Below are 27,899 nucleotides of genomic sequence, written 5' to 3'. Positions count from 1 at the left end.
TTGCTATCTTATGTACACTTTCACAAATCTTACCCTGCGCATGCAAATCTTTTTGACGTCATTTTACCTTCATATATGTCTCCCTTTTTCTGAAACACCCAGTTTGGGTCTTGCAGTCACTAATGAGCTGAGGAGGTGAATCAGGCATGTTCAATTATAGGAAAACGTGCAGTGCTGGAGGCTCCAGGACATGTTTGAAATACACAGCTCTAAAACACAGTTGTTGTCATTGTTAGAAATCACACATCCATAATTCATTGTCATCAACCTTAGATTACTAATTATCGCTAAAACGATTCATTATTGGTAGCCACGCCCCATACCTTGAGCTGATCGCCTGGTTAAAACCAATAACTTAAAGTGTGTTACAGAGCCACAGCCTTTACCTTTTTGAGAGAGGTAAACTCACAAAGCAAGTTATGACACCACGTTAAAAATAAAAACAAGTAAACTACATGAATATATGTGTTCGCAGAGAGCACGCAAAATGACTGACAGACAGAAAGCTCTTTTAAATGACTAATATTGACAATGGAAAACTGCTAAATGTGATTTCAATTAAAACACTTTTCCTTGATTCAAAAAAAAAAAAATTCTGAGATCATGTATCTTTTTAACATTGTTTTATTTGATAAGCACATATATTTAGGTCCAGCCTAATAAAAAAAAAAAAATACAATTATAAATAGTACAAATTATACATTATAGTTATCCACTATTATTGTTAAATTCTGTAGTATTGAAGAAAATAAAAATATTAAGTATTTTGCAACTATTTGTGTTCATATTGCTTCGCTGTTGGATGTTCTTCATCCTTCAAGTCCACTTCTAGCTACCGCTGCAGCTGCTAGCGCTCCTATGAAGAAAACAAACATTCCTTTCAACCAGTTTGATGGTTGACTATCTTCGACTATCTCCTCTTTCTCGCTGTTAATCTCTTCCTGATATTTCACAAATGTCTCACTGGTGTAGTGCTTCCCTCCATTTCTCTCCACCATCTTCTCAATCTTCTCCAGCAGTTCAGTGACCTGAGAGAGATTCTCTAAGTTCTTATTGTTGAACGAGTGAAATCTTCCATCAAAACCCTCAGTAAACGCCTGCAGATCTGGAGTGTCTTCGACATACTGATCTAATGATTTTCCCCTCAGATGATCAGCGTGAGTGAACAGGATGATAGTGTGACGTAAAGCATCTTCTCCGATGTTCTCCTGAATACATTTCACTGTGTTTTTCTCGTCTTTGGTGAATTTCTCGTCCAGTCTGATGACCAGCAGAAACACATGAGGACCAGGATACGTCATCTCTACACACGTTTGTATTTCAGCCTGCATTTGGCCTCTCGTCATCGATGGATCAAACAGTCCTGGAGTGTCGATCACTGAGATGTTTCTTCCACACACACCTGCTTCTTGTTTCTCACAGGTTTGATCGCTTGATGGGAGACTCGTCTTGCTTTTGAACGCATCTCTGCCCAGGATGGTGTTTGCTGTCGAGCTCTTTCCAGATCCACTTTTACCAAGAAGAACAATCCTTAGATCAGACACTGTGAAGAAAAACAGTTTATTAACAACACATCTTGTTAAAAAGCGGTGTAAATTATCAAGTTCTAAACTGCAAAGTATTTACCTTTTATTAAATTATTTTCTGGTGTCTCTTTCTTCTCCTGCCTGATCAAACATGTTTCATGTTTTTGGTTGCTTTGATTGCCTTCTGGAGATCCTTTTTCACTCTCATTTGCTCTTTGGTCTTTCTGAACAGCGTTTTCTATCTCTTCTTCTGTAATCTGATGCTCTGCTCTGTTGTTTTCTTCTCTGTTCGTCTCTTTCTCTTGGCTTGTCATTTGTTCCTGTACGCTGATTTTCTCTTTTCCATCCTTTTGCTTCATCCTCATCTCATCTCGACTATTCTTCACATAGACCTCTTTAACATAATGTTCTCGTCCGTTCTTCCTCACAACTTCATCAATATTCTCTATTAGGCTTGCGATCTGTTTCCTGTCTTTCTTGTTTTTATGAATGATCACGTGACATTTCTCTTCACAGAAGCTCAGGAGTTCTCTAGTTTTTCTGTCCAGCCTGAACTCGATCCATTCTCGTTTGGACATCGCCTCTCTTCCCGTGAACAGCACCATGGTGAACATGAAAGTGTCCTTTCCAAAGTGCTCATAAATCTTTTTTACGGTCTTCACCACATCTTCTATGAATCTGTCGAGTCGGATGACAAGCAGGAACACGTGAGGACCAGGATCAGAGAGATACAGACTCTTCATCATCTGCTTCCTCATCTCTTCATCAGTGAGATGAGTGTTGAAGAATCCTGGAGTGTCGATGATGGAGATGTTTCTGTCTTCTACTCTTCCTCTCTGTAGCTCAGTCTCTGTGGTTGTGCCTTCTTTAAACGCCTCTCGACCCAGTATTACGTTGCCTATTGAACTCTTTCCAGCTTCACTTCTTCCGATTAGCACCATCCTTAGCTCTTGTACAGCAGGTGGTTCATCGGACACTGGGAAATAGTAAGAAATAAACATTAGAAATAATAGTAATAAATAAATGTTATATACCATAAGGTATGGCTCATGAAAAATGTGTTTCACAATAAAAACATGTGTTTAATAACAAGAGGAATTGGTATGTTCTATAAAATTGGTGAAAAAAAAAAAAAAAACTGTTATATATCAAACAGAGAGAGAGAGAGAGTTGCAGAGTACATATATTTCCAACTAACTGAACATCAATACCAATAGGCTTCCAACAGTGGGTGTGTTCTCTTAAAGAGACAGTGTCTTAAATTCCAACACATAATCCACAAACATTACATGAGGAACTAAAGTATAAAATAAAGACATGAAAAAAAACAAAACATATATAATAAAACTCAAAATATGAGAAAATATGACATCAGTACATTATGGCACATGTACAGTAACATCAGATGACAAGAAAATACACTTCAACGGTGAAGTAATTATATTTTTGATTAAATATATAAACTATATATTTTTTCTTTAGAACGATATGCACAACAATCATTCACAGAACATGTATTGTGAAAAAAGTTGAAGTAAATTGGCTCTTGTAAACTTTTAGACTTAAAAAAAAAAAAAAAACAGTTGTCAAAAAAGTTTGACAATTTGTCTCATTCACAATCACGCAAGCCTAAAATTACACATCTAAAAACACACTGATCGTATCAGAAACATAATAACTACAATAACAGATCACAAACGTGATAACCTGGCAGCACACAGACACTCATGTTGTGTATGTAATAGTCTACTATTTTATCTACTAACTAAACATTTGGATCCCATTTTATTGTTTATGTGAAGATCTACAGTATATATTCAGAAATCACCCATTTTAACTGTGTAAAACACATGATTGTCATTGAGATCAGTTACAATCTAGTTAAACAGGTTTTGCCATGTAGGTTTCTCTAACATTATCTACAGTGACTATCATATCAGTTTTCTATAATTATAGTACATAAATTCCAACATACCTGTGTGTTCTGGATTCATTTCTCTGTTGATTTGTCTGATTTCTGTAAGTTTCTCCGCAGTAGTTTAGTATCTCAGTGTGAATCCAGTGAGAGAATGAAGGTATTTGAGCTCAAGCTGTTGTGCCAGTGAAACTCCCTCTATTGTGATCAACTAACGACAGTAAAGTGACTAACACTGTGACATGTGATTGAAAGACCTTCTGACACACTTTTTTTAAATTTATTACAAAACCACATTTGAAGGTAATTTAATACAGATGGGTGATACAATCAAATATATTTTTATTATTTTTATTATTAATTCTGTCAATTTCATCAGCAGTAACTGAAACTGAATTTTTAGTGATCACAGAAGAACAATGAAAATGAAAATTGTACATTTTGATAACCGAGTTCATCTTTATAGTCAAAGTTCACATCTCTGAGCAGTAATTTCAGTCAAAGAATGAAATAAAACACAAAGCTGCTGAATACCAGATGTCACTGATTTCTTTTTCTTTCTTTTTTTTTTTGTTATTGGGGGTTCAGTGCTCCACCCTTTAGCACGTTAAACCTGTTGAACAAACACACTGAACGACATCTGAAGAGTCTTTGATGTCAGTAGGAGTTTACTGACGTTGCCAAATGCACTGAAAAAACTAAATCAAAGTTGTAAACAAAAAAGGATATTGGAGCATGTTTTACAAGAAAATAGTATTTCTACATGAACATTTCATGTTTAATTTAATTTCGTGTTACGTGCCTTTTTCAGTGTGCATTCAAAGTAAAGATTTTAGACATAACTGTCTAACAGCCCCCAAAAAAATTCTGAAAAACCTGTTAATTAAAAAAATAATAATAATAAATAAAAAAATAATAATTCTGTTACGTTACATGCAAACTTTTTTTTTTTTTTGGTCACATTTCTCACCAAAAGGTCACACCCTGAAAGCAAAAGAATAGTTTAAATTCAGAGAATTTACTGAGATCCTGAATCCAGATCCTGCCTAGATAGCTTGGCAGAGCAAAACCTGAAAAATCTATTAAAATACATAGAAAAATATATATTAAGAATCAAAAGAACTGCTGATTGTTTATGTTCCTTAATACCTGAGTCAATTATGAATGCCTTGAGTGTGGATTTTTCATCTCTTTATGATAATGAAATTGTCTGAGTTGACTGAATGGATTGGGGCTGGTGAAATTCTAGAATCTGGGTCGGGTTTCTCTTACTGCAACGTCATTGCTCAGGTGCATCATCTCCATATCTAAGCACTGCCTCCTAAAATGCATATAACATGCAAATCAATGATTTAAATTATGATGACTTAGACAGTCTGTGTTAATGATTAATGAATTTGGACAGAAAGTTTCAGACCTTGTGCTCATGAGAAGTTTTTTGAGAGTGTTGGTATAGTTTTACATATCTATCATAAAACAGTTACTTAATATTACCCCACACTTGCAAAAAGCTATATCGGATCTCAACTAATACAGTCTTACCTCAGTCCTACTATATAATAGTACAATACAGTTACTGCATGCATTCATGCTTAGGACAGTTAAAAAAAAAAATATATATATATATATATATATATATATATATATATATATATAAAATACAAATACCGTTGTTGCCCACATTTTATTTTCTAGACTGTTACTTAAATGATTTATCACTTCAATCTCTGCTGGATGTTTTAAAGTAAATTAAGGAAATGATCGTTATTATCATCATCATAAGCATGGTTAATTCAAATAGCCGCATCATACGATGTAATAACACAACACACGTTAAAGCAGGAACTATCATTAACATTTTAATTCTGAAAGTCTTTCACTGACCCTTCTTGAACATCTCACTGGTGTAGTATCCTCTTCTGTTCTTCTCCACTAGTGTCTTGATCTTCTCCAGCAGTTCATTGACTTGAGCTCGATCATTGTTCTCCACATTATTAAAGACATGATATCTACCTTCACATTCATCCACTAACTTCTTCAGCTCTTGTGTTTTCTGCAAAATTTCTTCTAAAGGTTTGATTAATTTATCAGCTACATTGAACAGCACTACGGTGAATCTCTTAACATCTTCTCCCAAGTGCTTCACAATCCATTTAACTGTGTTCTGCTCTTCTTCTGTGAATCTCCCCAGTCTGATGACCAGCAGAAACACATGAGGACCAGGAGCAGACATCTGCAAACTCTTGTCAGTCTCAGCCTTCAGATGATTTTCAGTCATGGACGTGTGAAACAGCCCAGGTGTGTCTATCACTGAGATGTTTCTGTCTTCCACATTACCCTCTTGTTTCTCACACAGTTGAGTTGTAGATTCAGAGGAAAAACTAACTTTAAAGACATCTCTGCCCAGTATCGTGTTTCCTATTGAACTCTTTCCTGATCCAGTTTTACACAGAAGAACAATCCTCAGGTCTCCTTCCACTGTGAAACTATTATTTGGAAAGCTCTTCAACGGTTCACTGATTATGAAATATTGATTTAATACAAATAAAGGCTTTCAATTGCTGTTGTTCATTTACAAAGTAAACAGGACACTTTTATATATGAATATTTTCCATCTGTTTCCTGAACTGTAGCATCCTTACCTCTCAGATATTGTGTTTTCTTCTCACTCACATCCTCTTGTTTCTTCTCACTATCGGCTTTTATTCTGCTTTCTTTGCTTTTGGTTATTATTTCCTCCTCTTGATTTATTCCTTCTCTCTCTTCTTGTCCTTTCCTCACCGGCTCGTGTTTCATTCTCTCTTCTTCTTGTTTTAGTCTTTTTTCATCATTTTTAAATCTCTCTTTCTGCTCTTTAAGTTTTCTCAGATTTTTCAGGTAGATCTCATTGCTGTAGTTTTGTCCTCCAGTGTTCTTCAGCATTTCATCAATACCCTTCAGGAGCTTTATGATTTGATTCAGATCACATTCGTCATTGCTGTTCATTGCATGAAATCTTCCTTCAATGTAGTTCAATATTTTCTGTATTTCTTCACTCTCAATGATTTGATTAAATTCTCTTTTGGAGACTTTTTCTCGTCCAATAAAGAGCACCATGGTGAATAAAAACACTTCTTCTCCAAAGTTCTCCTGAATTTGCTGGACAATGTTCCTCTGCTCCTCTCTAAAGGTCTCCAGGTTGATGATGAGCAGGAACACGTGAGGACCAGGATTAGAGAGATACAGACTCTTCATCATCTGCTTCTTCATTTCTTCATCAGTCAGTTGAGTGTTGAAGAATCCTGGCGTGTCGATGATGGAGATGTTTCTGTCTTCTACTCTTCCTCTCTGTATCTCACTCTCTCTGGTTCTGCTCTCTTTAAACGCCTCTCGACCTAGTATTGCATTTGCTGTTGGACTCTTTCCAGCTCCGGAGACTCCCAATAACATGATCCTCAGCTCATTTAAATATGGTGCTTCATCGGGCTCTGAAATAAACACCGAAATAATTGTCAGAGGAAGGTTTTGGATTTAATTCTCAGTATGTAAAAGATAATGATTGTCACAAAGAACTTTAAGAAGATATGAAGAGTTTTAAGGAAGATTAAAATATTATTTTCCCCTCTCTCTCTGGCTGCAGCCAACAACATTTTTTGATTTGTGTCTGAACTTTTTGTTGCATGCTTTTGTTTTATGTCATGCTAATGTGGTTTCTATATTTTGTTGTCAATATATGGAGATAAGCCTTCAAATACACCAGTACAAAAAAGAAGCCACTTGTGTCTGCTAGCACTTGTATCAAGGTATCAATATAATAAGAGGAATTAGTTACTGTATATTTTCCATAATTTGTTGACTAAAAAAATAAATAAAAGCATCTTCATATGTCCTTATTTTCTTATTCCCAGAATAGATAACGGAAGCAAACAAATGACACTGTAGGAAAACCATATACTGCTACAACTTATCATAAAATAAAAATCATGCCAAAGTACCACCTTCTGTTAAAGAAACATTATCTTAAAATCCACACACATAAACAAGCTGCAACCCTATGGGACAAACGGTTTGGAGAATACATGGATGGATAATCAACAGACATTACATTTGTAATTAAAGCGTAAAATAAACACAGGAAAATGTACTATTATTGTATATTAGTGAAAATATATTTCAAAGACATTTCAAAGATAGTTCAGTTTCTTATATTTCTAAAAAAAAAAAAAAAAAAAGATTTACAAACCTTTTTATTGCAACAATGTGCACAATTAATTTATTCGAATAAATTACAGGACAAATAGGCTCATAAAGGAGTAACTGGGCACTTACAAACTTTTAAGTCAAAGAGTTTATAATTGCTTGCTTTGACAATTTGACTCCGAAACTGAAACTGATGTGTCTAAAAACATATTTATTTATTGATACATTTTATTTATCAACTAAACCCCTGGTGAAAATACAGACACCTCTTGATTATTTTGTTGTTTGTGAAGATATTTTCAGAACTGTATTACCCATAGTGTGTAAACATGAATCACTGAGAGCAGCTACAATCTAGTCAAACAGGTTTTGCTGGGTACGTTTTGTTTTGAAATCGAATTTTGATTTTCTACAATGACTATAATATAAGTTTGCTGTAATATAGCACATTAATTCAAACGTACCTGTAAGTTCTGGATTCATTTCTCTGTGTTGGTTTAGCTGATATCTGTAAGTTTCACAGCAGTAGTTCAGTCTCTCTGAGAGAATAAAGGTATTTGACCTCAAGCTGTCATGACACTGAAACATCTCAGGTTACATGTAACCATGGTTCCCAGAGAGAGAACTAGACGTCCTGTGTCCTCTAGTGGACACTATTGGGACTGCCGCTAGCAGGACCAGTATCTGAAGCACTTGTGAAAAAAAAAAAAAAAAAAATGTGGTCTGTGACATCATGAGTGTGTGCCCAGAAGTATAAAAGGGCACCTGCTGAGCACATCACCAACTCAGTTGTCTGAAGGAGACATAAAACAGGCAGGCCGAAGTTTGTCTCCATCTCATCCGTCTTGTTCCCTCTTCTGCATGTGTAACCCGAGACCCTTCTAGGGAACTCGTACTGCGTCCTCTAATGAACACTTTGGGGAACAAAATGCTAACTATGCTATGCCATGCTGCAGTGCATGCCTGTCTACCTGGTGGGAGAGCACCAAGGAAGTGACAAACATGCACCTAACCTTTCCTCAGAAAAGGGGCCAAGCCACTGAAGCCACGGGTCGCACACATAACTTGGCAGAAATGGGGAACCCAGTTTCAGATGAAAGAGGGACATCCAAACCAAGTTAGGAACACATCTATCCTCAGATAGCTATGTTCTGTGAGCTATCTACACTGTAAGACCAAATAGTAACTGCTGCAACTTTTTGAAAAGATGCCATGTTGTTGTTGCTCACTGACTCACCTCTGATTTTTAAAAAAATAAAAGTTTGCAACGCGCAAAACACTTGCTCGTATTTTATAAAAATAACGTAAGAGGGGATGTTTTTCGATCGGGAATTCGCTGTGGTGTTGCCTGTGATGACCTTTGTGGGGAAACACGGCATGTGGTTTTCTGAAGCTGCTGGTGATAAGCTTCTCTTCATCGTATATCATATATATATCAAAGTCTGTCTTTTTGCATCGAGTGTGTACACATTAAAAATGTTTGTAACATCTGCTTATGATCCGTGATGGTCTTTGGGACTTTATGTCTTAAGAGACCCTTTTAGCCTTTTGACATTTGCATATAATTCACAGCCTGGCCCCACATTCTACCGTTATATGGGTGATAATTGCCAACTGTGATAATTGCCAAAATCATACTATTTTTACTGTACTGTGGGAAAAATTACACCAGTCTCCAGATCAGTTGTAAAACATGCAAATGAGGTGTCAAGTGGGACAAAGAAACACTTTCCCACTGAAACTATGTGCCTTGTTATTGGTCAAACTAACCAAAATGGGTGTTACAGGGAAACCAGATAAAACTTCTCCCACACCGAAAAGGCACTTCTTCTCTTTACTTTCGGTGCCCTGGAGACACACTTATCACCTTGGAAACCTCACGACTCCCCTTCTGGGGGGAGTCCGATCTTCTGGCATTTTTAAGTTCAGTAACTTTGTCGATTCACTTCGGACTAATCAACCCATGGCTGGAATGACGAAGCTTTCACTCCTAAAGGAATTCACCAGGAATCTACGCATTATACATGCACCAGGATGCTTTACTCAGCACCCACAAAACCCATGCAAGTAACCACTTGTTAACTATTTAGATGCGCGTCTAGGCATTGACCCCTTTTAATTATGGTGATGTGATTATCTGATGGTTCTCAACAGTTTGTAGTTAGCTGATGTATAAATCCTGCCATTACACTCTCTCTTGCGCCCGAGCGCTCCCTCTCTCTCTCTCTCTCTCTCCATGCCTTCCTTGCGTTGGCATCTATGTTTAATGTGTGTATGTCTGTGTCTAGTTCGATGTTGCATGTTCCCCTGTAGTGTAGTTTAATAAACATCCATATGTATTCACACTTGGTTGTCTGTGTCTGCTGCTCTCAGAACGAGGTCACTTTAACGTCCAGTCTTGTTACATGCTCGGGGACCAATGTTTCAGTAATGCCGAGTTCACACTGCACGATTTTCAAACTCGTCGGATCGCTGTTGTTTTCACACTGCGTGACTATCTGGGGTAGCATTCAGTCGCTGCTGTATTCACATTGCACGATGGATCGGCGACAGGGGCTTTCACATTGCACAATTTCACAATAGGAAGAATCGCCGACAACTCTGTCTGACCCGCAAACTACGTTTCACAACAAAACGCACGCGAGGAGTGATAAGGAAATAACGCGAGAACCTGCGTGCGTCAGCCCGTTGTTCTGGAGCGAGACTGGAAGTATTAAAAAAATATAGCCCGCAAATTGTCTGTGCGCTGATTTCCAGCTACAAAAACAAAAACAGATTATGCAGGAGGGAGATGCAGGGATTGTGTTCTGCAAAGAGTGGTAAATAATAATTTGCAGTAACTGTTATGCTGATGTTGTGGCTGGTCAAGTGTTTGTGCTCGTTTCTGTATGATATAATTGTACATATTAAAATACTGATATGGTCTATAACTCCTCACTGAACTTCCCTCTGCCCTGTATCTTTGTCTCTCATTGGCTGAAGGTCATCGTGATGTAGTTTTCAGTCAGAAATCATTGCACACAGCGTGATTGTGAATCGCCGACAGCTCCAGATATTTAGCATGCCAAATATTTCACAGGCGTCGGCGACGTGTCGGCGATTCTCTCAGATCGCGTCTGTGATAATTCACACTGCGCGATTCTCACTCGCGTGAACGAGCTCCGATTTGCCTCCGATGTCGGGCATTTGTCGGCGATTTATCAAAACCTGTCGGCGAGTGAAAAATCGGGCTAAAATCGTGCAGTGTGAACTCGGCATAAGGAAATTATTTGTCGTGGCCAGAGAAATAATTTTCCTTAGAGTCAATAGACGGTCCGTACTGCGGATGAACTAATCATTTTATTGTACTATTAATGCTACAGCTAATTCCTGAAGATTGTAGAACCTGGTCGAAAAGAACACACACATATAATCTTAACTCAGAACATTCCACGGAATCTTACTCTCCATCGCAGCGTCGTAAAATTTTACAAATGACCAACACAGCGCCCAAAGTATCTGACTAGCTTCCTTCCTGTTCTCCTTATCATCTCATGAGACCCATGAAGCTGGGAGGAGAACATCTGGCAATCCTTTGAAGAACAGAATCTTCAATGTTGTTCCTGATCAGTTTACCATAAATAAAGTCGAATAAACAGACAGTACAAAGCATGTGGGATCTGGACATGCTCTAGCACATACCCTCCCTGAATCCCCTGACTGCTTTTGACCATAATTCAATGATGGTATCAACAAGGAAAGACAGATATACGTTGACCAGACCTCAACAAACCTACAGCACAGACATCCTCATGACCTCATAACAACTCCCTTTTCTTCGCTGCATTCCAAGAGAATATGTGCCTCTTTTCTTTTACAACAAAGAAACTCTAGTTACACAGAGGATCTCTAAAGGACAATCAAGAAAAGACTGCTGCTATTAAAGCAATATACTCAAGAGACAATATATATATATATGAATGTGGTATTTTATGTTTTGTTTATCTTGCTGTGGTTATTAGAACTTAGGATATTTTAATCTATGACTTAACCCGTGTAGTAGGTAAAATTATAGGTATTTGATATGACAAATACCTCATGCTTGGTATTGAATTAAACCTTATTTGTATAGCAATAATGTGATAAGGATGAATGTTGACTTTGAGCATCATAAGGCATGATTATAACACTTTATAGAAATCTGCAGGGATATTTCCTCCATGTGACATATTTATTAGCAGATAATGTATGCACGAAAAAGAAGCCGTGCTGGGCGGGGCTCCGCCCTACAGAGACAATGTGATTGGATCAGACAGTGAATAGGATGGACTCACATCTGTCCGATAAAAACAGACACCCAGCTTTGCATGCTAGGCGAAAGAAAAACTGAACTGGGAAACTTGGCTGCTTGAAAACTTTGGTCTCGCCTCACCCGCCTACAGACTTAACATCTAGTTTGATCATCTCAAAGGACATCTCAAAGGACACTCTGTCCACGTCTGACCAAAGTAACTTGCAAAGCCTGCAGCGTAAGAACTTCAAAACCAATTGCCATTCGCGCTGCCAGGAAGCCACGAATACAAAGAGGATTCCCCGAGTGACGTCATGCGACAACGACACATCAGCGCGAAAGTCCGGGATTTCCCTCACGCAACCATCCAGAGAGAAGAACAGCCTTCAACTCAACTCAAAGCAAGTAAACAAACAAACAATCTCTTTTGCTGAGTTGAATTGAATGAATCTTTAAAGATAACGATAGTCGAGTCTTCTGTTTGTGACGTCTCCAGGTCGTCTTTATTCTCAGGAAAGAGAATAGCTTAAACTTTCTTCAAACTGCTTTCATCTTGCCAGAACATGTGTATGTGTGTGTATGTGTTTTGTATTGTATCCTAGAATAGCAAATAAACTCTCGATTAATTTTTAATGAATAGTCTGGTGCCGTGATTTTCAAATCTTAAATTATTTGCCAAAGATCGTGTTACCTGTTGCTCATAAATTTCCCAACCAAGTCTGTATTATTATCGTATCCACGAGATAAACAGAATTGCTAAAATATACTCTATTAATACTCGCTGGTCGAGTCGTTAATAAGGTATAAATTATACATTTTGATTAATATCAATTAATCAGATCAAAATCGAATTTCTACGATATGATTCCCTAAAAGCTAAAATTATAAATAAAGGATAAAAACCTTACAAGATGTATATATAATTGATAACAACCCGTTATGATTAATTATGTTCATCTCACTTAGAAAGAATATGCTATATGTTTTTGGGTAACAAGTTGTAATGACCTCAAATTGGCGGTATATTTAATTGGCTTGCATTGCTGGACATAAAGTAAAATTATTTTCATAGAGGTTTCCCAATAATTTGATTCACTTTGTTCCATTAGTTTTTGTAAGGACAGGTATTTATAAATGTATTCAAGTTGCAGTGTTGGGCAGTAGTGTCGCTACAAGTAGTGACGCTACTAGTTTAACTACATTTCTCAGTAGCGTGGCGGTAATGTCACTGCTTTCTGAATCAAATAGCTTTTCGGTAGTTAAGCTCTTTTTTTGATCAAGTAGCGTCAACAAAAGCTAACTTTACTTTTTCCAAAGAAAGCATTCCAAAGAAAGCTCGTGCGAAGCGCTGAATCTTTCATAATATGATACTTTGGCCAAATAATAGAAAAAACTGAACGCGCACATAATGACAGAAAACTGGGGAAAACGGGACACGAGTCAGGAAAAAAAAAAAAAAAAACTTTCGCTGGTCAAAAGCTTCGTATTTGAACTTGATTTTAGTGAAATGTTCATATTAATATCTAATGACACATGCAACGATGTAAATAAACATAGCCTATCTGTAGGCCTAAACATCTATATGGTAACACTATACGATTTAATTAAAATACATTTGTTACAGTATTTATTAATCTTTGTTAATGTTAATTAATGAAAATACAGTTGTTCATCGGTAGTTCATGTTAATTCACAGTGCATTAACAAATGTTAACAAACAACTTTTGATTTTAATAATGTGTTAGTAAATGTTGAAATTAACAATAAGATAAATGCTGCAGAAGTATTGTTCATTCTTAGTTCACTCACTCCTAAACCTAACCCTAACTAATATTAACTACTGAACCTTATTGTGAAGTGTTACCATTTATATTAATGTATCTATATACAATAAAGCCATAATACCAACTACCAATAGGATGTTTCCGGCCGACAGCAAAAATTTATTTTGCCTATGTCACAATTTAAGGTCAGTTTGGCCCTGTATTTGATACTGATTATGTTGCCAAATTGGTTTGGAACAGCTGTTGAATAAACAATTAAACTGAACATGCCTGTCTATCTGCTTGACTGACAGTTTTATTGATCACTGAGAGAGCATTGACTTGGTATGATGTTGGTTCAGTAGAATTTTGTGTTTATTTTTTTTAAATAGCTTGGATGTAGTAAACTACTTTTGCCATGTTGCTGTAGCTTAGCTTGCTACATTTCCCAGGGCTGTAGATTTAGTGTAGTTAAGCTTCATTTAAAGAAGAGTAACTGTTAGCTTAGCTCACTACATTTTCCAAGTAGCTTGCCCAACACTGTCAATTGTTGCCTCAAGCCATACCAGTATAAAGCTTGTGTTATTTACCTAAAGCATTTGTTTTCTTGCTTAAAATGTAACATTTCAAAGAGCAAATTATACAGTATAAATATATATAAATATATAAAAATATATAAATAATGTTTGTATTATGGGATTAAATTAAAACCATATTTCACACAATGCCTAGTAAGTTAAATAGCATTTGTTTCATGTGCTTAGTTTAAATAGAATGTTCATGGTGTTTTGGCAAATATTACAACCTGATTAACTTCTCAATCTGTATCTTTGCAGTGCTGATCAAAATGCAAGCTATGTGGGTTTATATTGTGCAAACAGAAGACAACTATATTACAAAATTTTTGAGCACATGTAGTAGTTCAAATCTGGTGTCATCAATAAATTAGTTATTCAGAGATGTGAACTTACTGTTTTTATGAAAAACAAAAGTTCTTTGTTGTTTTTTTGAGAATTGAGCCAAAACAATTAAGAAACACTGTAAATGAAAGTATGTAGTGAGCTGATGTGTGCCTCTTCCGTGGCAAGTACAATCATGACTACAGCCACAGGCAATAGATTGACACCACCAGATCTACATGCAACTTCACTTCATCTTTTAAAATGACTTCTGAACTTTTGTTTTAGTACAGTCTATTATCAATATATGGAATATTTTAATTAAGAACTAATGGAACTATATACATCCCAAGTACATCCATTTATATAGTGGACTATATAAAAACTGAAGGATCTTCAGAGGATCATATCCTATAATAAACAAATAATTGATGAATTGTAGTGGAATTCAAAGTAGGCTGATGTTGCTATTTATTTATTTATTTATGTATTTGTTTGTTTAATTCATTCCTTTAAATTTCATAAACCTAATTGCCTGAACACAATGGGCTTTTTACCATGCAATGCATGTATATACAAAGACATGTGAAATTTGACAGTATAAACAGGGTGAATTATAAAACATGAAAGTGAAAGTTTTTTTAGAAGCCGATAATGAAAGATTAAAAGGCACAAATGGCAGCCTCAGGCGACATGCATGTACTGGCAGTGAAACAAAGCTAGCCAATTTATGTAACATTTATACTGCCTGAATTACTACTGCATTAGACACAAAGGTGCAGTTCAGCAGAAGCAAGCTATTTGAAAGAATTTGGTCTTATATCATGTGATGTTCATTTAAAAAGTCAAAAAAGTAAAATAAAACAACAACAACAACAACAAAACAATATTTGGTAACACTTTATTTTGATGGTCCCTTTTGAACATTCTGGTGACACTAAGTAATGTTGCAACTACATGTCAACAAACTCTCATAAGAGTATTAGTAGACTGTCTGCTTCATATCTACTAACTCCTTATTGTGTTGGTCTCCCAACAGATATTCTACTGACTATAACTAACTTTGCAAGAACGTGTCAACTTAATCGGTAACACTTTACAATAACAGTACATGAATTATCATGTACTAATACCTTAATTAATAATTACTTGACTATGAACTAATGAAGAGTTAAGACATGTATTAATCAAGAACTAATGAAGAACTAACTTAACTACAACATGAGTCATATGAATTACCTCATGAATAACACCACCTTAATTACATGTTAGTTCCTGCATGTTAGTTAATGTATTAATTAACACTTTGGGATAAACTAAATCAAACATGCTCTAGAAGAAAGATTCATGAAAATGGCACACTGCAAAATTGTTTATAAATTTTCCACCTGCAGCTATGTCACAAACATCAGTGAATGACAGTGGATTTCTTGCAATATTTACGTTTAACCAACTCATCCAAAGCACAATGATGCATTCATAATTAAAAACAACTTCATCTCATCCTGTTTTGAGTGATTCCACTGCTGCCCTCCTACAATAATGTATTCATTAAGCAGATGCGATTTTCCAAATTAAAATCAGTGTTAGCATAGAGATGATGGTTATGTTATGGATTGGTTTACTGTCTTTATATCATAATAATGCACTGAAATCAGACGTTTGTCTTGAGTTCTTGCTCTTCTTTTGGGCCACTATTGCTCCTTCAAAATGTTAACCTTCCTCCTACCGTTCAGTTCCTTCTCCATCCAAATGCAGCCACATGACCTCTGCTCTTCTACTTTTTTACAAACCACCAAAAAACACCAAATATCTGATTTAGATGAGCTGAATATGTATAAAACATGTGTAATTGATAACTTTTTAAAGATGTGCCCTCCAAGACAAGTCATGACATGATACATTGACAACTCATCAATTCATGTTAAGTTATAAGTAATTAATGATGAGTTAATAATATTGTGCCCCCCCAAGTAAAGTCATGGCATTATGATACATTAACAAGTCATGAATTAATGTTAAGTTAATGATGAGTTAATAATATTGTGCCCCCCCAAGTAAAGTCATAACATTATGATACATTAACAAGGCATGAATTAATGTTAAGTTAATGATGAGTTAGTAATATTGAAATGATAACATTTCGTTTTATTGTGTGATTTCTGCTGCCGGCTCGTTTCCAATATTAGGCCTACAAGTTAAACAAGACTTAACTTTAAACCTTAAAATAAATAACATTTTAAATGGTTTAACCTTTACTTGAAATGTTTACTTTGTTTGCCATGGGCCACAAAAGGTGTATTCTCCGACATGCTGTGACTGACAATAGAACTATAAAAAAAAAACACCAAAACCGCAACATAATTACGAAATGAAACAATTTTATTCGTGCGCTGTAATCCAGATCTTCAGAATCCATACGACTGCGAGGAACAGACCCAAATCCAAGCCTTTATTCGACGATCTTCATCTCCATCCCGAGCAGCGAGTCCAGCGACCGTAAACAGCAAAGCCCGCGCTGACTGACGCGCTCGTTACAAATTCAAATGTTGCAGCTTCAAACGACAGGTTTTACGGCAGGATAATCGAACGCTCATTGGCTCTCGCCTGCCTTCGTCACAGATCGCGACATGCCGTGTTTCTGGTGAGGTGTGTATTTGAATGATGCTAGCACGCGCACGCTTTCACGAGTTCACTGAGAGGGAGAGGATCAGGAAAATAATCTGGATAATATTTTCAGCGATTAACAACATAAATTCTGCTCAAATGAAGATATCAATCTTTCATTTGAAAGCCATGTTCTAGCATCTGTAAAACTGCGTTTTCCATCTCAAAACTAAATTGCGACCTATGCTCTCAACATCAAATGCAGAAATGCTAATTCATGCGTTTATGACCTCAAGGTTAGACTATTGTAAATAAATGATTGTAATTGCATTTATCTGTCTGTCATGTTTTTCTTCTACTGTACAGAAATAGCTATGTTTAGGTGTAGATGTAGGAGTGGAATTAGCGATTATAAAAACTTTTAATGCTATATTGTTACTAAAATGGTTATTTTCTTGCATGTTTATAAAATATTTAGGGTTGGAGGTAGGTTAAGAGGTCTAAAAGTCTAAATCACTTATTGATAAAATGATAAAAATGCATTGATAAGAATATCTTAATGAAATAAAAACAATATTACTAACTCATCATTAACTTAACATTAATTCATGCCTTGTTAATGTATCATAATGTCATGACTTTACTTGGGGGGACACAATATCATTAACTCATCATTAACTTAACATTAATTCATGCCTTGTTAATGTATCATAATGCCATGACTTTACTTGGGGGGGCACAATATTATTAACTCATCATTAATTACTTATAACTTAACATGAATTGATGAGTTGTCAATGTATCATGTCATGACTTGTCTTGGAGGGCACATCTTTAAAAAGTTATCAATTACACGTTTTATACATATTCAGCTCATCTAAATCAGATATTTGGTGTTTTTTGGTGGTTTGTAAAAAAGTAGAAGAGCAGAGGTCATGTGGCTGCATTTGGATGGAGAAGGAACTGAACGGTAGGAGGAAGGTTAACATTTTGAAGGAGCAATAGTGGCCCAAAAGAAGAGCAAGAACTCAAGACAAACGTCTGATTTCAGTGCATTATTATGATATAAAGACAGTAAACCAATCCATAACATAACCATCATCTCTATGCTAACACTGATTTTAATTTGGAAAATCGCATCTGCTTAATGAATACGTTATTGTAGGAGGGCAGCAGTGGAATCACTCAAAACAGGATGAGATGAAGTTGTTTTTAATTATGAATGCATCATTGTGCGTTGGATGAGTTGGTTAAACATAAATATTGCAAGAAATCCACTGTCATTCACTGATGTTTGTGACATAGCTGCAGGTGGAAAATTTATAAACAATTTTGCAGTGTGCCATTTTCATGAATCTTTCTTCTAGAGTATGTTTGATTTAGTTTACCCCAAAGTGTTAATTAATACATTAACTAACATGCAGGAACTAACATGTAATTAAGGTGGTGTTATTCATGCGGTAATTCACATGACTCATGTCGTAGTTAAGTTAGTTCTTCATTAGTTCTTGATTAATACATGTCTTAACTCTTCATTAGTTCATAGTCAAGTAATTATTAATTAAGGTATTAGTACATGATAATTCATGTACTGTTATTGTAAAGTGTTACCACTTAATCTAACCCTAACCCTACCAGTCAACTAATACACTACTAACACTCTAATGAGAGTTAGTAGAAATGTAGGTGCAACATTACTTATAGTCAATAGAATGTGTTAAAGGGACCATCAAAATAAAGTGAAACCCAATATTTATGCTGTGTTAATCATGGAACTATTTTATTATTGTGAACTTATTTAATTTGAGTCCACTAAAAATAATATGTCTTAATATAAAATGAAAGTACTAAGTAAATAATTTGTTTATCTGAAACTCAACTTCATCAAGTGAAAAAAAAAAAAAAAAAAAACAACACAGACAATGCACAATGGTAACCCACACAACTCAACAGAAACCCTTTAAATCTCAACAAAACATTAAACACTAACAGATCTCCCTCATATTGAAATATATAAGAGAGAGAAAGTCAAGCTTAAACCAGACTTCACTCTGTGTCAAATGTGCTTCAGGGCTGTGTTTCTCAAAGGCATTGTGAAGTTGATCAAAGCGACTGGCCCTCGAACGGAAACCGCAGAAACGTAGAAATGGTCTGTGTCAAGGAAAGTACGCATCCTTCAGCTCCACCACTGCAAACCAATACTGGGGTTTGATGCATTTAAGGATGCACCTCTGCATCAACATCTTGAATGGAAGCTTGTGAAGGGCCCAATTCAAGACTTGCAGATACAGGGTTGGCCGAAAGCCACCGCTTTTCTTGGGCACAATGAAGTAAAATCCCTGCTGGAGAGACAGGCTCGACTGATTCATTTGCCAGCAGGATCTCCTTGTGGAGGACAAGGGCATCTCAAACTCAGACTGCCACCGAATGCAGCTGAACCTGGGGTGTCATCTGGCGAACTGAATCATGTAGTCTTGTCGAATTGTCCTAATGAGCCAGCGGGACAGCTTGGGTTGTGCTAGCCACACCCCTAAGCTCTGTACAAGTGCTGCCAAAGGGACAATCAACATATCCATGGTGTGGGCACTCGACATACCAGATGTGGGGAATCCTGCTGGTCGGCCCAGAAGCTATAGTATCCTGGGACAGACCTGACAGACAAAGTGTCACACAGACAGTATCCCACGTGCCCCTGGAGGGACTGGATAGAGACGCGTGAGGAAGCAAGATGTGCTTGATGGCCTCAATGTCCTTCTTAAAATTTCTTCTTAAAATTCACCTGTTCTCTGAATGTTATCATTTATAAGTCATGACCTACATCTTTTTCTTGTTTGTTTGTTTGTTTTCTGAATGTTACCATTCTCATTTTGTGCTGCCTTTTGTCATTGTGTTATATTTTGTTTTTCACTTGTGCTTATGTTTGCCATGTTTGTTTATTATACTGATGTTCTTCTTTTCTAATTGTATCTCCACTGTAAAGCGACCTTGAGAACTGGAAATGCGCAACATAAATAAAACATATTATTATTGTTGTTATTATTATGATTATTATTATTATTATTAATTTATGGCTGTGTTCACTTTTATACACACACATAGATCGGACTGAAAGGGCACCTTGGCGTCAGCAATTAAAGGTGTAGGGGATCGAGCCCCCCAAACCCACAACTCCATAGCGGGTTCCAAGTGATCAAGTTCTTAGGATGTTGCAACTCAGCCCATTGCAAAGGTTCTGCCAGTAGTGGACACTCATGTATTGTAATCAATGACGCACATCCGAGTCAACAAGATATAGGGAATTAAGTGAGGAAAGGGCATAAAATAAACAAAGTGGAATGCATGCAATGAATGGGTCATTGAATCATTGACTCACTCAATTTGTTCAAAACCTCTGAATCAGTCAAGAACAAAACCTCATTCTGGTGGGAGATGCAACAGTTCCAGTTTATTTGTAACTATTTGTGCTGACAAAAATAGAGCAAAACCGTCATGTTGACAATGTTGTGTCTAAAATGGTCAATTAATGTAATAGACTTGTATATTGAACAGTGTAAAATGAATACTTGCATTTGAACATTTGCATTTTTGCTGATATTCGGGGAAAGTAGCACTGTTGCATGTGTGATATTGCTTAATTTTAAAAAATAGTGATTATAGTGATATTGCTACTGTATTTTATGTTATAAATACACAAGAACTCAAACTCAAAGCAAGAACTCATATAGGTGAAATATATAATATAATATAATATCTTGCAATTTGGGGCCAACTTTGGTAGCATTTCTGACCTCGCACAATGTTATGCTTGCATACAAGACAAACACAACAAACCTGGATCAAACTGAAGACATCACTAGAGGTACTGTGTGTACCAGAAATTTTTCAGGCTTAATTCAGAGGAGTATTAGGACCTGTATCCCTAGTACTAGGAAATGCCCATGTAGTGTGCCGCCATATTGATCCACACTTTAGTCAACTATTAAGAAATGCTGCATTCTGAAACTATATCTCAGGCTTGAGGGGTGCCCAATAGATGTCAGTGGCACATTGTGGTTGATTTATGTAGCACTGTTAAAAGGTAGAGTAATAGAAGGAGAGCAGTGTATGGCACCTGAGTCAATGTATTGCTGCTGAGAAGTGTTAGTAAAACTAACTGAAGGTTGAGACTTTTTGTTAAGCCTTCCCTGGTGTTCAAGGGGTGCTTTCATTTTTTTATACCCTTTCCTCCGTCCATCTCGTTGACATCGATGTATGTCACTGCAACATATGTCTTGGCATTTCCTAAGCCCTTGACCACTTGGAATCAGCAATGGAGCTGATTTACTTTTTACATTTTTTTTTCTCCCTTGAATTTGGACTACAATAAACTTTAACTCTGTAACCACTGACACACCTATTCCAGGTCTTACAGTCTCTAGTAATGAGCTGATGAGCTGAAACAGGTGTGCTTGATTAAGACAACCTGAAAAAAAATGCAAAAAAAAAAGAGCCCGAGACACACTGTATGATTTTAGCAATCCTATAAGATCATTGCATGTCACACTGTGTGGCATGGATCTAATAAACTTGGCTACGACGTGTGTGTAGACTGTATGATGATGGCACCTATTGACTCGTACGCTACGACACACGTTACTATAGTAGAATAAAATAAAGCGGCGAAGAAAAAAAAAAAAGTCGAAGCGGCGAAAGAGGATGAGATAAGAGCTTGGGGTAAGCAGTTTTATGTTTTAGTGCCATGTCACGTTGATTTCATGTCACATTTTTATTGGTTGGTCAGTAAACGTGGATCGTAACAGAACACACACTGTGCGATGATCATGCTGTATTGTAGGCTATCTTTGGTCACAAGACCGTGACAACGGCCCTCTTTGAACCTCTCTCACTATACGGCACAGGACCGCCGATTAGGAGCCACAATCACAGAAATTGCCACGATTGTTTCACAATGCCAATCTTTCATCTGGGGCAGCCAAAAACTGTGCAGTGTGTTTCGGGCTTTAGAGGGCCTCCAGGAATATGTTTGGGACCCACTAACGTCTTTTGCTAATTTTGACTCCTTAAAAGGCAAGAGTTAATTTCATTGGGTGAGAATCCGATGGGATGATATTTCTTCATTTATGAAGGTATATAAACCAACCCCTAAAACAATAAAGCTCTGAAGAAAGTTTGATCATAACACTCTGTGTGTGTGTTCATTTCTTCCCATGATCGTGCATTCTTCGGTGAAGAAAACTGGCAACGACTGCGCACTCAAGGACAGACCACATTACATTAATTCTGAAACCTCGACGTGGAGCTTCAGTCTTCTGTAGCTGCACTACAGTTTTAACTGCTGTAAGCTGTAATCAGCCTTGAATACAAGATTAAAGATAAACTTTGAAATATAACAAAATGGCTCTGCATCAGCAACCACCATTTTTCAACCCGGTAAGTGACCAGTTGTTTTGAAATCATGACTCATTTCATCTCATGTCAATTGACAATACGTTGAATGGTTTATGAAAATAATAATAATAATAATAATAATAATAATAATAATAATAATAAAATAAATAATGATATCACAAATTTTCATGTTTCATATATCAAATAGAAAATATCTACAGACTTTGGCATTTTAATGGTCACCAGCATCTCAAATGTTTTTTTTTTTCTTCTTATTGCCGTTATCAGTCTCTCCGTATTTTTTTTTATTTTTGTGTTCTCTTTTTTTTTTTTTAATTCATGAAACTCTTTAAAACATTTTTTTCTTTTGCAATATATATATATATATATATATATATATATATATATATATATATATGAAGAGTTCAGATGCAAAAACCTCTAAGTGCCATCTGAAATTTTCATCTAAAATTAGCATTTTTATCAGGCTCCTAAGTTTAGGTTCAGTAATTATACTCCAAATGCAATGTATAGGTCCTTTTCTATACAATAAAAGTGAAATAACTGAACATAAATATAGGAGCCTGATAAAAATGCTCATTTTAGAAGAAAATTTCAGGTGGCACTTAGAGGCTTTTTGCATCTGAACTCTTATATATACACACACTCACATTGTGTTCCCATTTGCCGAAATAGCAAAATAAAAATAGAAGTTATAGAAGTTTACCCAAGTTAGAATCAATGCTCAAAACATAAATGCCTAACTACATTTGTGCATAGGATACTTATTTGCATACAGATTTTATGGGATGGTAGAACAAATGCTTGCTACGCTGAAAAAATGTAAAAATAAAAAAAAATAAAGAAAATGAAATAAAAAATTGGATGATTTACTTTGAACCAAATGTCTGATTATTTCTGACGAGTTACCACATTGGAGCTATTTAAGTAATGCATATACTAAACCCTTGAATCAGTATAACTAAATTACTTATTTAGCCCTTAGGTTTTAACTTTAACAAGAACAGAAAGTGAGTCTATCAACTTTGCAATACCTGATCATTTATAAATACAAAGGCTTAGAAGAATAACTAGACACAGCAGTTTACAATAAAGACTGCTGAGGGAACAACAAGAAGAAAAAGGCAAACTACAAACTAAAACACTACAATAGTGTGAGTATATATGGGATGTTACCATTAACAGTAATGTACAAAGAAGTGCAAGTATGCATTTTTCGAGATGTATGAAAATTGTATGAAAACCTTTCACACAGAGTGTACCGTTCACTACTCCGATCCAGGGAGGATTGCAGGATGGTATGAGTATTACTGTATGTGGACAGGTTTGGCCTAATGCAGACACGTGAGTAACTGTCTCTTTGTAAAACAACATGAATGTGCTTCATTTCATCTACCACAGATTTACCAGAAAGATGTTTTTGTTATTTTACACTTCTTTATGCACTTCATGTTTCTTAATAGTGAAAGCAACACATGCAAAATATATACAGTATGTAACTTGCATGTATTTTGTATTTTGAAAATGCAATCATCAAGGTTTTTCATTATTTTACTCTTTCTATTCTGTCTTCACAAGATTTGAGGTGAACCTTCAGTATGGGTCTGATGTCATACTGCATTTCAACCCTCGCTATGAAGGAGGATCTGGGTACATCGTGCACAACACCAATCAGAAATGTGTCTGGGGTGAAGAAGAACGTGAGTACAAAACTCCCTTCCCGAGAGGCCAGGCGTTTGCTCTGCAGATCCTCGTCACCCAGGAGTCATACAAGGTTACTGACCCTGCTTAAGTTCTCCTATTCTGTCTGCAAACCATTTTTCCCCATGCATTTCTATGATCCAAAACTACAGGCCTCTTTTTTTGTAGTAGAAGTATGACTATCTTTTTTGCTTTTTCCAGATAAATGTCAATGGGAAACCCTTCTCAGAGTACAAGCACCGTATGCCGTTCTCAAGGGTGGACCACATCTACGTGATTGGAAACGTGGAACTGAGTTTAGTTGCTTTCCAATATCTCGCGGTGAGAAATATAAAGAATGCTCCTGAACATGTCATCACAAATAAGCATATATCAATATAAGGTAACAGTTTATTTTAATGTGTCCATAATACAGAGTAATTACCTAATTAAGTACTTGGTAGTAGCCGTTGTACTTACATGAAACAAAATGTACTTACCATGTAACTAAGTTATGGAACAGCCTGTACTTACAGTTTGTAATTATGTACATGTAATAGGCAGCTACTGTTACATGTAACAGAACGAGTCTGTTACACAGCTACTTATGTAACCAAAAGATTGTTACATATGTGTTGCAGACTTAAACATTGTAATTATAAATGCAAGTACACAGACATAAGCTACTTAAAATAAAGTGTATCAAGATTGTACTTAAGTGTACTTCATGTGTACCTATACTGTACACCTTATCCAGCTGCACCTTAGTTTGATTTAACCCACAAGTACACAGCTAAAATACATGTAATACCTTTCTAATTACATTACACTTACAGAATATTTCACAGGCATAGGCTACTTAAAATAAAGTGTATCAAGATTGTACTTAAGTGTACAAGTAGCTGTGTAACAGACTCGGCCTGTTACATATGTGTAACAGTAGCTGCCTATTACATCTACATAATTACAAACTGTAATTACAGGCAGTTCCATAAATTAGTTACATGGTAAGAACATTTTGTTTCATGTAAGTACAACGGCTACTACTAAGTACTTAATTAGGTAATTACTCTGTATTATGACACCTTAAAATAAAGTGTTACCCAATATAATTATGAGTTACATATTTCCTATCCTGCTTTAAAAACCTAATACACAAACTGACAAAAAAAAAAAAAAAAAATATATATATATATATACATTGTTAATCTAAAGGAATGCAACATTATGGCAATATTCACAACTGACTGCAAATAATAAAAATAATACTGCAGCAGATAGGGTTGCTATATTTAACTATTAAACATAACATTTTGTTACAAATAAAATAAAATAAATATTAACTGAAAGAAAATAAAATCTGAAAAATGTTTTTTTTTTTTTTTAATTGTTAATGTTTTTGTTCATGTTATGATTGTCATGTCAAAATGTCTTATTTTTTATTATTTTACCTTACTATTTATATATATTTTTATATTTATTATATAATATAAATTATATGAATATAAATATATACATGTAAATACATGTGAATATTTTCAAAATATATACTGTATGTGTGCATGTCTTTATATATACATAATAAATATACAACGTATACACACATATATTATATAAACAAAAGTCGGTGCCGGTGATTGCCTGAACCTCACAACTCGAAACAGGTGCTCATCTTTACAACTACATTCCACCACTCAACACTACAATTTGTCACACAACAACAGTAGCATTTTGAAAATTATGCAGGTTGTCTTGTGTTCAATGAAAATAAATGGCATGTATCCCTGTCCTAAACATCTGCATTTATCTGTTTCGCTTACAGCCTCATTATGCTGCACGTCCAGGATCTTTTGTAAGTTAAATGTTTGGCAGACAAATAATCAATATAAATCTCTAATAATAATTCTAGGTCACATAAATCATGAAAGACATGGTGAGGACAATCATATGGTAATCAAGAGTGTTTCGATTTTGGTTTCTGAAGAGTTTAAGAGTTTTATTTCATCAGTGGCATATTGCATTGCACTGACACTAAGCTTCAGAGATTTGTGGTAGATCTTTATTATTATAACTGTCTGCTATTATCAGCATACTTTATTACAGGAATACTATTTGTTGTTTGCACATTACATTTTTACAATGCATTCTTAAAATATCTTGAATACAATTAATTTATGTGTTATATTTTAAGTGGATTTGAATTAAAGTTTGACGAGGGACTAAACAGTTAGTGTGCTATACAATTTTATTACATATCAGTATATTATAAATATCTTTACTTTATTTGACCCACACTGAGACAATGCCATACAAAAGCATCATCTATGGTGGAGTACAGCCTGGCAAAGTCATCATCATCCAAGGAGTCATCAGCCCACACGCACAAAGGTTTGACACAAAAAGATCATAAATCTGTTTTAAAATGGTTTTGCATGCTATTGGAATGTACACATTCTCCATATGATCAATAATATAAAGATATAATTCCCTCTACTTTCCGTTCTGCAACAGAATATGTTTTATTCTACGGTACATAACTGGAATTGCGTTGGAATACAGTCTTCGTTTTGATGAGAATGTGGTTGTACGCAACACTTATGATGATGGGACATGGGGCAAGGAGGAACGATGTGGATGCATGCCGTTTAAAAGAGGGCAACCACTGCAGGTAGACATCGTTAAAAAGGATACATATGTGCAATAGATTTGGGGTGAAATATGTATTTTAATGATTTCACATCCTTGTCTTGTTTGTGTGTTTCAGGTCATCATTTTCTGCACTCATCAAAATTTTGAGATCTTTTCCAACGGTGAAAAAGTTCACACTTACAACCATCGTTACAGTAATCTGGAGTACATTGATGTTTTAGACATTTGTGGAGACGTGCAGCTGAGCTTTGTGCAGCCCTGACAAAGACTTCATCCAGATCTATGAGAAATGCATGTTCAAACCTGCATCAGTCTACATAAACTTGTTTGCAAAAGATGATCATTCAAACGCAAAGATGTTTTGCTTGCCAGAATGTGTAATCTGAGACCAGTGGGACTTTCCACAGCCACATTGATCATAATAATAACTAAAACTAAATAAACACTGTTCTGCATGCATGTGTCCAACCTATGTGTGCTGTCTGTGTAAATAATTATATGCCTACAAACACAATTTGTCGGATTGCATAAGCAAATTAATACCTGTAAAAAAAAAAAAAACATATTACTCTCATATACTTGTTGCCCTTTCTTAGTTAACGTATTCTGACTGTATCTAATTTAATTAGCATTTAATTAGCATTTAAAAAAGAATAGGTTACACTTTATTTCGATAGTCCACTTTAGACATTCTACACTGTAAAAAATAAAAGTTGAGTTAACTTAAAAAAATAAAGCAACCAGCTGCAAAGCTTTTTTGAGTTTACTGAACTTCAGGCCTATAGGCTTACAGTGCTGTAAAAAAAAAAAGAAGTTGAGCCAACTTAAAATTTTAAGGCAACAAACTTCAGCAGATTTTTGAGTTTTCTCAACTTGTTGTTTTAAGTCCATACAACAGAAATGTGAGAATCTCCCACAAAAAACAAGTTGAGCAAACTCAAAAATCTGCTGAAGCTGGTAAAAAATGTTTTTGTAAGTTCGCTCAACACTGTAAAAAAATGT

General features: G+C 35.7%; 4 protein-coding genes across 5 annotated transcripts; 1 reads left to right on the top strand and 3 right to left on the bottom strand.

The window, feature by feature from the left end:
• Window positions 1–13: 13 nt before the first annotated feature.
• On the bottom strand, window positions 14–4,290 carry LOC131544851 (GTPase IMAP family member 8-like). Of its 2 annotated transcripts, XM_058783348.1 has the most exons (3): window positions 3,502–4,290; window positions 1,627–2,502; window positions 14–1,543 (listed from the first exon to the last, which is right to left on the bottom strand). In XM_058783348.1, the coding sequence occupies exons 1-3, from the start codon at window positions 3,518–3,520 to the stop codon at window positions 810–812; spliced, it is 1,629 nt and encodes a 542-aa protein (XP_058639331.1). In that variant the 5' UTR covers window positions 3,521–4,290; the 3' UTR covers window positions 14–809. The 2 variants fall into 2 exon arrangements, with proteins under 2 accessions (XP_058639331.1, XP_058639330.1); XM_058783347.1 differs by having other exon boundaries at window positions 1,627–4,290.
• Window positions 4,291–5,317: 1,027 nt separating this feature from the next.
• LOC131545590 (GTPase IMAP family member 8-like) lies at window positions 5,318–5,719 on the bottom strand. The gene has a single exon (XM_058784569.1). The coding sequence runs from the start codon at window positions 5,717–5,719 to the stop codon at window positions 5,318–5,320; it is 402 nt and encodes a 133-aa protein (XP_058640552.1).
• A 278-nt stretch (window positions 5,720–5,997) lies between these two features.
• Window positions 5,998–8,851, bottom strand: LOC131545586 (GTPase IMAP family member 9-like). Its single transcript, XM_058784556.1, has 2 exons — window positions 8,085–8,851; window positions 5,998–6,908 (listed from the first exon to the last, which is right to left on the bottom strand). Exons 1-2 carry the CDS (start codon window positions 8,206–8,208, stop codon window positions 6,010–6,012), a joined length of 1,023 nt encoding a protein of 340 aa, XP_058640539.1. The 5' UTR covers window positions 8,209–8,851; the 3' UTR covers window positions 5,998–6,009.
• Window positions 8,852–22,553: 13,702 nt separating this feature from the next.
• Window positions 22,554–27,226, top strand: LOC131537041 (galectin-9B-like). The gene is made up of 8 exons (XM_058770262.1): window positions 22,554–22,589; window positions 23,824–23,912; window positions 24,147–24,342; window positions 24,471–24,590; window positions 26,071–26,100; window positions 26,548–26,636; window positions 26,760–26,916; window positions 27,013–27,226. Exons 1-8 carry the CDS (start codon window positions 22,554–22,556, stop codon window positions 27,157–27,159), a joined length of 864 nt encoding a protein of 287 aa, XP_058626245.1. The 3' UTR covers window positions 27,160–27,226.
• The last annotated feature ends 673 nt before the right edge of the window (window positions 27,227–27,899 follow it).

Source organism: Onychostoma macrolepis, chromosome 01 (assembly GCF_012432095.1).
Source record: "Onychostoma macrolepis isolate SWU-2019 chromosome 01, ASM1243209v1, whole genome shotgun sequence".
NCBI lineage: Eukaryota > Metazoa > Chordata > Actinopteri > Cypriniformes > Cyprinidae > Onychostoma > Onychostoma macrolepis.
This window is presented reverse-complemented; position numbering and strand designations above follow the sequence as displayed.

Coding starts and splice junctions, on each gene's coding strand:
- LOC131544851 (XM_058783347.1), bottom strand. CDS start 2,563: ATGGTATATAACATTTATTTATTACTATTATTTCTAATGTTTATTTCT. Junction 1,544..1,626: donor AGAAAATAATTTAATAAAAG/GTAAATACTTTG, acceptor TTTTCTTCACAG/TGTCTGATCTAAGGATTGTT.
- LOC131545590 (XM_058784569.1), bottom strand. CDS start 5,719: ATGACTGAAAATCATCTGAAGGCTGAGACTGACAAGAGTTTGCAGATG.
- LOC131545586 (XM_058784556.1), bottom strand. CDS start 8,208: ATGTTTCAGTGTCATGACAGCTTGAGGTCAAATACCTTTATTCTCTCA. Junction 6,909..8,084: donor AATGAATCCAGAACTTACAG/GTACGTTTGAAT, acceptor TGTTTATTTCAG/AGCCCGATGAAGCACCATAT.
- LOC131537041 (XM_058770262.1), top strand. CDS start 22,554: ATGGCTCTGCATCAGCAACCACCATTTTTCAACCCG. Junction 26,101..26,547: donor CTGCACGTCCAGGATCTTTT/GTAAGTTAAATG, acceptor ACCCACACTGAG/ACAATGCCATACAAAAGCAT. Junction 26,917..27,012: donor AAAGAGGGCAACCACTGCAG/GTAGACATCGTT, acceptor TGTGTGTTTCAG/GTCATCATTTTCTGCACTCA.